Source organism: Hippopotamus amphibius, chromosome 8 (genome assembly GCF_030028045.1).
Source record: "Hippopotamus amphibius kiboko isolate mHipAmp2 chromosome 8, mHipAmp2.hap2, whole genome shotgun sequence".
Classification (NCBI taxonomy): domain Eukaryota; kingdom Metazoa; phylum Chordata; class Mammalia; order Artiodactyla; family Hippopotamidae; genus Hippopotamus; species Hippopotamus amphibius.
Window position 1 is genome coordinate 98,731,428 of NC_080193.1, and position 13,815 is coordinate 98,745,242.

A 13,815-nucleotide genomic window follows, 5' to 3' on the forward strand; every position below is an offset into this window, starting at 1 on the left:
ATTTGGTGCAAGATAGGGGAATTGTTGGAGCAATGTCATCGGCAGCCAAGCGGGGATGGAATCTATGCACATGTTGAGAGATTGGCTTTAGAAGAACGGTACCTACTAAACATAAAAAAGTACACAAGATTTGGCCCTTGATCCATTTTTGGAACTCTGTCCTATAGGAATAATAGCTCTACTACATAGAAAATAAGATAAACATTGTGACATTGGAGAGTGGGGCACTAAACAAACAAACTGAAGATCCCCTGGTAGAAAAATGGTGGAATATACATGATACAGACGTACAAGAGAATGTGATGAATCTACTTAAGAACAAATGTTAGCGCCTATCTACTATACTAGAGGGCATTCATCAACATATATTAAGAGAAAAGGGCAAGTGGCAGAATCATGTGTATGGAATGATGCCATTTTTGTTTCAGAAACAAATACAATATGTATTTTGCTGTTTGTAAGTATCTGTATGAGTACAGAAAATGGTGTTGAACAACCCCAAGATATTAAAATGGCATTAAAATGATTTGAGATGGGGTAGGAGTGTGTTACTCAGAAGGTATGTGACAAAGAAGTTATGGGTTATGCTTTTTTCTACCCCAAAGTGCCCGATCCCTTAATACATAATTACTGTGTACCACAGAGTAATCACCTCTTTCCCTGTACTCTCATTGCATTCTGTGGAAATAACTGCACTATGTCAGAAATGATTGTGTATTTGTCTGTTCATTACATGTAAAGTCTCTGTGAGCAGGGAGTTCTCTGCTTTTTTAAAAAGTCTTTTTATCTGCAATAACAAGATGGTAAGTTGCTTTAAATGGTTTTTGAATAAGGGAATGAAATTAAATGGAATTGTACAAAATGGAATATGCCTGACCTTAAACTAGTCTACTCTATTCTACGCTCTTTCAGATATGTTGTAATAAACACACATCTGCACTTAGAACCCCTAGTATCTGACCTGGACAAGATGACCTGGGGGATTTTCAGTAGTCATCCCTGAACTTCTTTGCATTCTTATTCTAAATTATCAAGAAGGAGGGAAATTGAATTTTTGTTCCTGTTATTAGCTAATTAGCTCTATATCAACTAAGTAGTTGGAAAAGAGCACAGAGAAAAAAGTTGAACTACTTTTGTTATTTTTTGATATTAAATTGAATAGCTGATTTAACATTTTCTAAAAATACTCTTCTCAATGTCATACCTGATCATCACAAATTATTACAACCTCTCATAAAATTCTGCTTTTATAACAGGCTCTCCATTCAGTACAATAGATCTGAAGTACCAATGTATGTAAGTCCAACTGGACCAATAGAAACAGCAGCCGCAGAGGACTTCAAACAAATACCTCAAAGAGTATCTCAGGCTCAACAAACCAATGGCAGCAGCCCACATCTTCAGGTGAGTCCACAGGGGAAAAGAACAATTAAGGCACAATTACTGAGTAAAGTTTAGCTTTGAGGGGACTCTTTCCAGGTCTACATCCTAAAGGAAAGCTGTATTCAACTTTGATATCTTTAAATTACTCCAGTGTCCATAGATGTTAAGTCTCTGCCCAAAACTTCTAAATGTAGCTTACTTACAGACAAGGCTTTCTTCTGCCCACAGTGCCTTAACTTGACATTTCAGTATCCTAAGATTAGATGTAATTAAAAAGTAGGGGAAAAGGGAAAATTAGTTCATCCGTACATAAAGAAAATGTTCAGGAATTTTCAAAGGGAAGAGTCAAGAGAGGGAAGTGAAAGAAATATGAGGGAAGAAACTTTAAAAAAAATCCCAATGAAATTTTTTTCATCAAAGGAATTTGAAATGCTTCTTGTTTTCTTTTTTAAGCGTACATTCTGCAACTCCTTTATCGTGTTTTCAATCAGTCGTTGATTTGCCCTCCCATGTGCAACTCCACTTGTAGGTTCCCTTCATCACTGTAATCAGTACAGTCAGATCCTAAGGAAGGTCTTCAAAATATGATCATCTGTTTTGATGTTTTTCAATCATCAAATAGAAATGAGAGTTCTCCTACTGGAGTTGTTCCTGGTAGAAGTGTGTGTGTGGAGAGTAAGTCTGTGACCACCCAGGAGTGAGCAGCCTGTGCGGCTGCCTCCAGGTGATGTTCTTTTAGGTCTGTGTGTGTTTTCATCGGCAGCTCATGCAGCTGTGCCACTCAGACACCCCTCACTGCACACCTGATACCACCTCTGGCCAGAGGGCCAGACAGAGAGCTGGAGTTACACGTGTGCGGACAAATGAAGAGCTGCTCCATTTCCTGCTTCGAATAAAAGAGGAAGAAAAGCCATTTTCACAATGTGGACAGTTTGTTTCACTTTAACGTTGCTTTGTTCTGAGGCAAGAAATTTAAAAGAGGTTTTACTGTTTTGGTTTCCCTCCTTTATTTCACTTTCTTTTTACTCCCTCTCACCTCTTTCTCATTTTTAAAGTTACTATCTTTTGTATGTAATACATTTCTTTCTTTGATTTTTTAAAAAACGTTTTTGATTATACAAATAAGACCTGAATCTGTTTGCCCTACAGAAAGTTCAAATATTACAGATGAAGGTAAAATCTTTTTCAGCCATAATTCCCAGCCCAAATCTCGTTCTTAGTTTTCCAGAGGTAATCTCTCTGGGGTATATCTTTGCAGACCTTATACTATGCATACAAATATTCAAATATTCATAAACACGTGTGTGTGGTCAAAGAGGGCAAATTGCTATTATCTATTAAACTTAAAACCTGGGAATCTTGCACATATATGCACAAGGAGGCATGTACTGCTTTGCTTATTGCAACATTGCTTATAATTCTGAAAAGCTGGAAATGGCCTAATGTCCTTCCATTGCAAATGACTAAATCAACCATGGTGTCTATTCTCTGGTAGGTCCATATGTGCTAACCTGAAATGCTTCTCAATTGCAGAACGATATGTACCATATGATAGCATTGATGTTAATGATATAAAGTTCACTGATTCAAAGTGATCTATATTAGGCATGTAGAAACTGTTTAAATACTTGAATGAAGAGACACACAGGCACCGGTCACTCAGAAGGCCCACAAAGAGCATGTACCAACCAAAGGATGTGACTTCAAGTCTGTAGCTCACTTTTTTCTTCCTTCCATACCCTCTTCCTCTTGTAGGATGTTCCTGTGGAAGAACGTTCTCAAGGTGGCCAGTCCCTCTTCAGATCATTTGTAGGGAGGAGATGAGGCCACAGAGTATAGCCACAGCTGCTTATAAATGTAGAGTAATGAAATCCAACCTCCCATCCAATGTGTGGGAGCCATAGGCTGGTACATGGTACCCCAGGAACCTGGGCCAGGCTGGGTCAGGTCAAGACTTGCACTTGGGATGCAGTTCAAGAAGCAGAGTGTGATGTGAGAGATAAGGTTTGGTGAAAAAATCCTAGATGGGAACTGAGCTGATCATTATTCACTCAAATAGACTTGGTGAATGCAAAGAGTAGTGATGAGTCCAAGTACACACGCAATGGACAGAGAAGTGGAGCAGGGGAAACTGGACAGCTGCATGCAAAAGAATGGAATTAGAACACTCCCTAACACCACACACACAAATAAACTCAAAGTGGATTAAAGACCTAAATGTAAGTCCAGACTCTATAAAACTCTTAGAGGAAAACATAGGCAGAACACTCTATGATACACATAAAAGCAAGATCCTTTTTGACCTACCTCCTAGAATCATGGAAATAAAAGCAAAAATAAACAAATGGGACCTAATGAAACTCAAAAGCTTTTGCACAGCAGAAGAAACCACAATGAAGACAAGAAGACAGCCCTCAGAATGGAAGAAAATATTTGCCAACAAAGCAACTGACAAAGGATTAATCTCCAAAATACACAAGCAGCTCATGCAGCTTAATACCAAAAAAGCAAATAACCCAGTCCACAAATGGGCAGAAGACCTAAATAGATGTTTTTCCAAAGAAGACATGCAGATGGCTAACAAACACATGAAAAGACGCTCAACATCACTAATCATTAGAGAAATGCAAGTCAAAGCCACAATGAGATGCCACCTCACACCTGTCGGAATGGCCATCATCAAAAAATCTAGAAACAATAAATGCTGGAGAGGGTTCAGAGAAAAGGGAACCCTCCTGCACTGTTGGTGGGAATGCAAATTGGTACAGTCACTATGGAAAACAGTATGGAGGTTCCTTAAAAACTAAAAATAGAACTACCATATGACCCAGCAATCCCACTACTGACCATATACCCTGAGAAAACCATAATCCAAGAAGAAATATGTACTATAATGTTCATTGCAGCACTGTTTACAATAGCCAGAACATGGAAGCAATCTAAATGCCCACCAACAGATGAATGGATAAAGAGATGTGGCACATATATACAATGGAATATTACTCAGCCATAAAAAGGAATGAAATTGAGTTATTTGTAGTGAGGTGGATGGATCTCGAGTCTGTCATACAGAGCAAAGTAAGCCAGAAAGAGAAAAACAAATACCATATGCTAACTTGTATATATGGAATCTAAAAAAATGGTACTGATGAACCCAGTGACAGGGCACAAATAAAGATGCCATTGTAGAGAACAGACTTGAGGACACGGGGTGGGTGGCAAAGGGGAAGCTGGGGCGAAGTGAGAGCATAGTATTGACATATATACACTACCAAATGTAAAACAGATAGCTAGTAGGAAACTGCTGCATAAAACAGGGAGATCAGCTTTGATGATGGGTGATGAGTTAGAGGGATGGGATAGGGAAGGTGGGAGGGAGTCGCAGGAGGGAGGGGATATGGGGATATACATATAAATACAGATGATTCACTGTTGTACAGCAAAAACTGACACAACAATGTAAAGTAATTGTATTCCAATAAAGAGCTTTAAAAAAAAAAAAGATAAAGTTTCAGTATAAGGTGGAAGGTAGAAGTGAAAGATTTCTTGAGCCAAGAGAAATAAAATAACCCAGCTGTTTTTTGCAGATACCTTTGGAGAAGGAGACGTTCTGGGAAGAAACTTAACTCGAACAAAAGACTATTGTCACTTATTTTTAAAACCTAAAACTCTTGTTCATGTTTATATATCTTTAAAGAAAAGTGTTATATAAAAATGAGATGGCATGACTGCACTTTGAGCATATGAACACCAGTCACTTTTTGAAAAAGAAATTTTTTGGAAATATCGTTATCAGGTTCTTATTATGAATTTTTAGGAATATGGGTTAAATTCAAACCCAAAACTTATTTTCTCTATTTCTCGCTTCTCTAGACCATAGTCAGCATTAGGAATGAATTGTGGAGGACTCATGACTCCATTAACGCTCTCCATAGGGACAGAAGGTAAGAACCACATGTGTGTGGACAAATACTAACAGCAGAGACACATCAATAGCCTTTCACTTTGCTTTTATAGGAAGAAACTCTACAAAGCTTTTACTGTGCTCTTTTTTTTTTTTAATTTGCAAGACATTCCTTAAACAAAGAAATCCTATGATTCCAGTATGAAGGTAAAAAGAGGCTTTGACACTATCCAAGTAGTTAAACATAACAAAAACCATCCAGATAGTTACGTGAAGTTTGGGGTTTTGATTGACTGATTTTGTTCCCTGAAGTTTGGTTAAGCATTTTCAGTGAAGTATTGTGTATGTCTTATGTGAGTCTTACCTGCTTCTAAAATAAATCAGTGCATTTCTCCAACAGCATATAACTTTCTCGAAAATTTACTAGGTTGTTTGGAAACTGTCTACCATCTTATTGTGTCTCAAAGGACTAATCATTCCTTTAAAAAAAAAGCTTATTTATTTATTTGGCTGCACCAGGTCTCAGTTGTGGTATCTGGGATCTTTTAGTTGGGGCATGCAGGATCTTGTTCCCCGGCCAGGGATCCAACCCGGGCCCCTTGCATTGGGAATGTGGAGTCTTAACCGCTGGACCATCAAGGAAGTCCCAGGACTGATCATTCCTTGAGTTCCTATATCATGTGGGCATTCCTTTAGAAGACAGGATTCCTGGCTCGTCAATAAGAAGGTCCCCCTGGGGGAAGACCTTTGTTTGCAGGCACAATGCCTGGTATCTAGTGGATGCTCAATAAATTAATGAGTAAATATATATTAATAAATATGTATTAAAATAAAAGTAGGTCATCAATAAATTTATTGTGCATCTAGTATATATGATATATCTAACATATATGTGTATGTGTATATATATATGATGAGATGTTCTTCACAATATAAAAGTGTGAAAGATCACATATTTAAAAATTCCTCGCTAACTCATGAAAAGAAGCTTAATAACACTTTTAAAGTAAAAAGTAAAAAAATTAAATATTTAAGTAATAATTTCAAATTTAAAAATAACTTTGATCTTTTTCATGGTATAAGAAAAATAAATGAGAAATGAAATGAAAGAAAATAGTATAGAAATAAAAAGGCAATTTTGAAACTTAAAATGTAGAAATAAAAAGGAAGTTTTGAAATTTAATTCTTTAAAACTTAATTCTTAAAGCAATTATCTCAAACAATTATTTTAAACTAAATGATTCCCTTTTATATCGTTCATACACACTACATACACCACTGGTCTCCTAGTAAGGTATTTATCAGCACAAAGAACACCAGTGTGAGTCTGATTAATGAGTAAAATCTATGTGAAGGCTTTATCCTTCTTCCTGTCTGCCCCATTGTTTTTATCAAAAATTTGGATAAAATGGTAGAGAGCATGCTTCTCAAATGTGTGTGACATGATACCAAAAGGTGTAGATAATAAGCTGAATGACAGACTTGAATCACTAAGATGTAGTTTGGAATAGTGGGGCAATTAATAAAGACCAAGTTTTAAAAGATTAAATGCAAATCCTACAGTTATAGGGCCAGGTTCACAACAAATAGTGTGCAAAGACCTGAGATATATAGTCAACTGTAAGTTCAGCCATAGCCCACGTTGTGTCACTGATTACTTGAAAAGCAATGCAGGGACTTCCTAGGTGGCGCAGTGGTAAAGAATCCACCTGCCAATGCAGGGGACACGGGTTCGAGCCCTGCCCTGGGAAGATTCCACATGCCACGGAGCAACTAAGCCTGTGTGCCAATTGAGCCTGTGCTCTGGAACCCATGAGGCACAACTACTGAGCCTATGTGCCACAACTATTGAAGCCCTCGTGCCTAGGGCCCGTGCTCCACAACAAGAGAAGCCACTACAATGAGGAGCCTGCACACCACAATAAAGAGTAGCCCCCGCTCTCAGCAACTAGAGAAAGCCTGTGTGCAGCAACGAAGACCCAATGCAGCCGATAAATTAAAAAAAAGCAATACAGTCTCAGGCTACAGTACAAGGAGTATCCTTCGAGTATTCATTATCTATTTATTACTCTGTACTCTGCTAGATACTGATCAAGAAAAGTAATGTTCCACTGCTCTGTGCAAGATTAACTTGCCTTGTGAATTAAGTTGCCTTTATGTTGTATTTGAAGACCTGATATATGGGAGATTCAAGGTCCTTAGCTCCAGAAAGCAAAACTACATATAAAGATGTAAAAGTTTAGAAAGACAGATTTCAGATCATTTGAAAGGAATTATTGCTCAAATAATCTGAGCTGTTTGTTAACAGTAGATCTTTACCTTGAAAGTATTGGGCTCCCAGTTGCTGGAAACATTGGCATTGGGTAAATTATGTTCACTGGAGATTCCCTGAGAATTTCTCCATTAAAACAAAACAAAACAAAACAAAAAACCAGAATAGAAAAGAGCTGCACTTCTGATAGGGCTTTCCCTACTTTCACCTAGATTGTGGAAGGATGGGAACACATGCCTTCTAGATGTCCAAACATGGTGGATGGGCCAGAGAGAAGGAAGGGGATGGAGGTGATGGACAACATGGGAGAAAGAGAAACTGATGTCACTACTGGTCATAGCAAGCACAACACTCCAAGTACAGAACATACTGTCTAGAGAGGACTTATGAGAATGTTTCTTTGTTGTCTGCTATATAAAATCCCTGGGCTGACTCCTTTCTGAAAAGTCCATCATGAAGATGTACTTGAAATTCCAATTATGATCAAGGATTTTAGAGTCAGACTCCTCTTTCACCTGTGTGACTGTCTGGAAGTTGAGGGCCATCTTTCAGAAATGCCTTCTTTGGATAGGAGCCCCAGCTAAATTCCAAGACCTCTCCAAAATCTGTGGCAATTAAGAATTTCAAAGGCTCTACCACTGAGAGATGTTGTTGCATTTTCTGCCAGGGAGCTGATTTCTACAACTTCCACAAGTATGACAACAGCACGGGTCAAAGAATAAGATTGTACTTTAGAAAGCCAATTTTAATTGTATACACACACTAATAACAGGAACTATTTTAGGCCTGGGCCGGAGGATATGGCAAGAAGCAAAATAGAAAAAGAAGTTGCCAGAATAAAGAGACAATAAACAATTAGTAATAGAGTAAGTAAGATATAAATAAAATAACAAGTAAAACAGGTAGTATGTCATATAAAGTAACTGTCCAGAAGTCTGAAGGCTCAAGACTAAGTCAAAATCTAAGATCAAGTCATGTTCTGTAGCAACTAGACATGGCAAAAATCCATGGAGACAGGGAGATGGGAAGGACTAGGGAAGGAGATGGGAGGTGATGGAGGTGAGATTGGGGGTTCTAGTCTGCTGTTTCAAGTAGAGCAGTGAAGGAGAGCCCCACTGAGAGTATGACGGTGAGGCAAGGCTTAAAGATGAGGGGAGGACCTGAGCGAGAACCTGGGGGAAGGAGAATTCCAGGCAGAGGGGACCAGAAGAGCCAACTCTAGGGGAGATCATGCCAAGTGTGTCCAAAGAGTTGCCATGAGCTCTGTGTGGCTGAAGGGCAGTCAGTGAGCAGGAGGAAGCAGAGATGAGGTCGGGGAGGGAAGCAGGGTCTTGGCCATCTTGTTGAGCTTTGGCTGCCTCTGTAAGGACTTTGGTTTATTCTATATAAGGAGGGGAATATTGGAGGGCTTTGAGCAGAAGAGTAACATGATCTGCCTTATGGCGGTATTTTTGGTGTTTTTTTTTAAATTTTTTTAAAGATTTTTTTTTCTGGATGTGGACCATTTTTAAAGTCTTATTGAACTTGTTACAATATTGCTTCTGTTTTATGTTTTGGTTTTTTGGCCCTGAAGCATGTGGGATCTTAGCTCCCTGAGTAGGGATCTAATCCACACCCCCTGCATTGGAAGGCGAAGTCTTAACCTTTGGACCACCAGGGAAGTCCCCTGCGTTATATTTTTAAAAAATTACCCTACAAGAGTGTAAAGCAATTATATTCCAATAAAGAGCTTAAAAAGAAAAAACAAGAATTACCCTGACTATCTGGTTCATTCTGAAACCAATGAACAACTAGACTTAGGAAGAGAAGGCAAGATGGACCCACAAGTCACAAATTGCGTCATTGTTCCTTCCCTGTGGTTTTGGTCCGGTGTTAGGTACTTAGCCATGACATGTATGCGCTCATTCTGAATGGAGTGCTCCTGGACAGAAGGATGATGAGTGAAGTCAGTATTCACATTTAGTGAGCTGCTGAAGGTATGCTGTCAAAAGTAATCCATGAGATGCATGATGTTTTCGAAAACACCTCTAAAACCAATGAAATTCTTGGGGGAACTGTGCATATAATAGACATGAAGGACAGCTGTACATGGTGAACAGTTTAAAGCGGGATTGATCAACGTTAGGTAATAGCTGAGGCACAGGCTTCTCTGGCATCTTCTCCGAGAGAGGACCCAGAGTACATCTCGCTAGGGCTCTTGCTTCTTCTTGTGCTCGCCTCTTGTCCTTCCAACCCGTTCAGACCTGTCTTCTTTGCAGGCTTCTTAAAAAACAATTAAACCGATACAAAGACAAGTTGCAAGCCATATATGCCTGCCAGCAAGAAAAAAGTTGCAGATTTGAAACAAAGATTCACAAACTCACAACCAACCAGGATAGTCTGTGGACCAAGCTACAGCTAATGGGACAGGATCTACAGGTACAGAATGTGGGAGACACTGGCCGCCTGGGCCATCTGGAAGTCTGACCTGGAATCCTCTGGCTAAGGTTCGGCTGCAGCGTGAGGCTTTGCACCTCACTCTGATCAGCCTCTCCCCTTTCCCTCTTCTCTCCATACCCAGACCAACTCCCCCTCTCATCAGCCAGAGGATATCTTCCCCTTTCTGAAGGTAATGCCATTGGGAGAGAACAGCATCGGAACCATTTAGAAACAATAGACCTGGGGCAAGGTGATTCTTTATAGCTTTGTTTCTCAAACCTTTAGTTTCAGCATCTCTTTTAGATTTTTACAATTTTTTGAGGATCCCAAGGAACTTTTGTGTTTACCCTAATCAAAATTAAAATTGAAAAGTGGTTTTAAAATAAATTTATTAACCAATTTTGAAAATGAAAATAATAAACCCATTATGTATGTGACATTTTTAAACAGTAACTATATATACTTATATATATTTAATTAGAAGACTGGCATTATTTTACATTTTTTACAAATCTCTTTAATGTCTGGCTTCATAAAAGACAGTTGGATGTTTCCTAGCTGCTTCAGCGTTCAGTTTGTTGCAAGATGTTTTGGCTGAAGTATATGAAAAAATCTGGCTTCCCACAGATTTGCAGTTGAAAAAAAGAGGATTATTTTAATAGCCTTTTCAGATAATTGGAGATCTTCTTCAATACTACACCAAAACGTGATAAATGATTGTTTCCTAAAGGATGTTTGCAATATTGACTCTGAAACCATGTCTCTTTCACATCCTGTTTCATTAAAATGCAATATTCTGTTGTGCTTTTTGAATGACTCTTCTATCCAGGTATGATTTTATACCATCATACATTGGTTATTTGAAAATTCACCAAGCTGTGCTGAACTTCCTAATGCTCACCCATTTCATTATAGAAAATTAAAAATAATCATATTCCTTTAACATTACCAAAAATCTCATCAGAAAAGTCTTTAAGAATTGGAAAGCAGGCAAGCTCATGGTAGTGGATGCAAGTTTTCCAAAATTCTAAGTTTTGCTTAAAAGCTTAACTGTTAAAGTTGGCAACACATATCATTGTTTTCCTTACTGTCACAGTCCCACTTCATTCATTTTTGAAAAAAATGTTTGCCAAATACCCAAGTTTAATTCTTTTGCACAAGAAGCAACTTTTATATTTTGGTAAACATCAGATATGTTTTTTGTATACTTCCCATTTCATCACATACAACATTAAGAAGACGTGTTACTAAGAAAAATAAGAATTTTTGCTGCACCTTCAAGGATATTCTTTTTTCTTTTTCTTTTTCGTTGAAGTATAGTTGATTTATGATGTGTTAGTTTCAGGTGCACAGCAAAGTGATTTAGTTATATGTAAATACATATACTCTTTTCAGATTCTTTTCCATATAGGTTATTACAAGAGACTGAATATAGTCCCCTGTGCTATACAGTAGATCATGGTTGTTTATCTTATTTACAGCTGTGTGTATGTTAATCCCTAACTCCTAATTTATCCCTCCCCCCTTTCCCCTTTGGTAACCATAAGATTGTTTTCTATGTCTGTGAGTCTGTTTCTATTTTGTAAGTAAGTTTATATCATTTTTTTGAGACTCCACGTATAAATGAGGTCATATGACATCTGTCTTTCTTGGACCTCACTTAGTATATTCCTCCCTAGGTCCATTCATGTTGCTGCAAATGGCATTATTTCATTCTTTTTTATGGCTGAGTAATGTGTCATCGTGTATATATACCACATCTTTTTTATCCATTCATCTGCATCAACTATATTCTTAAGAGGAACTGCCTTTTTTTAAACTGCAAGTGCATTATGGTAAGAATACCGTGACTACTAGCATTGCTTGGTGATGCTGCCTTGATGTGTGGTAAAGCATCAACAACTTTAGCTTTACTTACTCTTGATTTTGTAGCATCAGTGTAAATGTCAACATAATGAAGAAACAAAAAAATATGTGTTATTGTGAAAATAATTTTGACCTCATGGACCCCTGAAAGGGTCTCAGGGACCTCCAGGAGTCTGTGGACCACACTTTTTTTTTTAAGAACTTTTATTGAGATACAGTTAACAGACAATAAATTGCATATATTTAGAGTATACAACTTGGTTTTTTTTTTCTTATTAGTAATATATATATGGCAGTCCCAATTTCCCAATTTATTCCCCCCCAACCCTCCCCACTTATCCCACTTGGTGTCCATATGTTTGTTCTCTACATCTGTGTCTCTATTTCTGCCTTGCAAACCGGTTAATTTGTACCATTTTTCTATATTCCACATATATGTGTTAATATTTTTTTTTTTTTCTGACTCACTTCACTCTGTATGACAGTCTCTAGGTCCATCCATGTCTCTACAAATGTTGTGGACCACACTTTGAGAGCTGTGCTTTGTAGAGAGCACACCCCCAGATTTTATTCCTATGGCTTATTATGAAACCCCTCACAACATACCTACCTAAATAGATCATTATGAACGTTTGTTGTAATACTTTTTATCTATCAATCCAATATATCTTGACACTTTCAGATATTCCTTGTGATGTTTTTAGAACCTGAGCTTTCAGAACCTAAAGTTTTCCCAAATTCCTTGTGACTATTCCCTGTGATATTTTAGAATCTGAGCTGTTCCAACTTTAGGTTGACATTAAATTAACAGCATAAAATAAAATTAATAGTAATGTATTCAGAGAAAAAAGGAAAATCTTGCATTAAAATTTCCTATTGGAATATTAAAATTTAATACATAATGAAAAAAAGCAAGATAAATGTTCATTTCTTCATAAATAAAGTTTTCTTTATCCAGGCAATGTTGCAGCCCCTCCATCCTTCATCTTCCTGGCAAAATATTGTTGCCAAGCGTGACCATGGCAATGATGAAGAAAGTTTTCGGAGGGGAGGAGAGTCTTCCCAGATCAAGGGTGCCACTGAGGATGGTTCAGAACAGGAAACACTTCCTAAGTCTACTGTAATCGACAGAAGCTACCAAAGTCCAGCACATGCAGTATGTGCTCTACTAAATTCACAATCACCAGAGGCCATTTTGCAGCCAAGGTCAACGCAAAGCACCAGGGTGCAAAGCCAAACACAAAAGACCTCGAAGGAAATCTTTAGTTCCCTAGCCAGTTCCCAGGAAGTACTGCTGCAGGACACCCCCCAAATTGTTCCTGCTGAAATGAACAGTCCTGCCCTGGCACCTGTTGAAAGGAAAGGGGCAGTTAATATCCAGGAGGGAGAGGATGAGCTGGAGGAAGAGGAACTGCAAGAATTGTTGTCAAAACTCACGGATGCCTGCACTCTAGAAATGCCTTCAGGTAAGATTTTCACAATCACTAGGGATAGTGATGGCCAGGGAGTCAGGCTGCCTTTTAAAACACTTGACTCTGTAACATTAGCCCTACAGCTACAAGTCATCTAGTGAGTAACAGAGTTGTGAGTCTTTTGGACATTAGTAGCCTTTCTGAACTTGATTTCTAGTATCGCCTAATTGACAGGGTTATTGTGAGCATTAAAGGTGAAGTTTTAGTCCAGCATCTGGTGCAGGAATTCAATAAAATGCCTATTATTTTGTTATTGCAATTTTTATTATCAATAGAATTAAAACATATATAACTGGGCAGCCTCATGCGACCATTTAAAATTGGGAGTAAGAATGATACTCTCTTTCTAGAGGAAATTTGATTAAGATTTCTGTATTATTGATAATACCATCATGTCATCACGTTCATAAGCTGTCTCATTGCTAAATCTGAAGGCTCTTTATATTAATACTCCTTTATTATAGCTATTTCTTTTGTTTTACAGTGACATTGTCTTATTT

At 38.0% G+C, this 13,815-nt stretch overlaps 1 protein-coding gene across 1 annotated transcript in view; it reads left to right on the forward strand.

The window, feature by feature from the left end:
* The window catches only part of DYTN (dystrotelin), a 45,979-nt gene that overhangs the window by 26,556 nt on the left and 5,608 nt on the right, over positions 1–13,815 (forward strand). The window contains exons 10-11 of the mRNA XM_057746504.1: positions 9,818–9,977; positions 12,802–13,309. Of these exons, the coding sequence (XP_057602487.1) occupies positions 9,818–9,977; positions 12,802–13,309 (668 nt within the window). The remainder of the gene's footprint in view (positions 1–9,817; positions 9,978–12,801; positions 13,310–13,815) is intronic.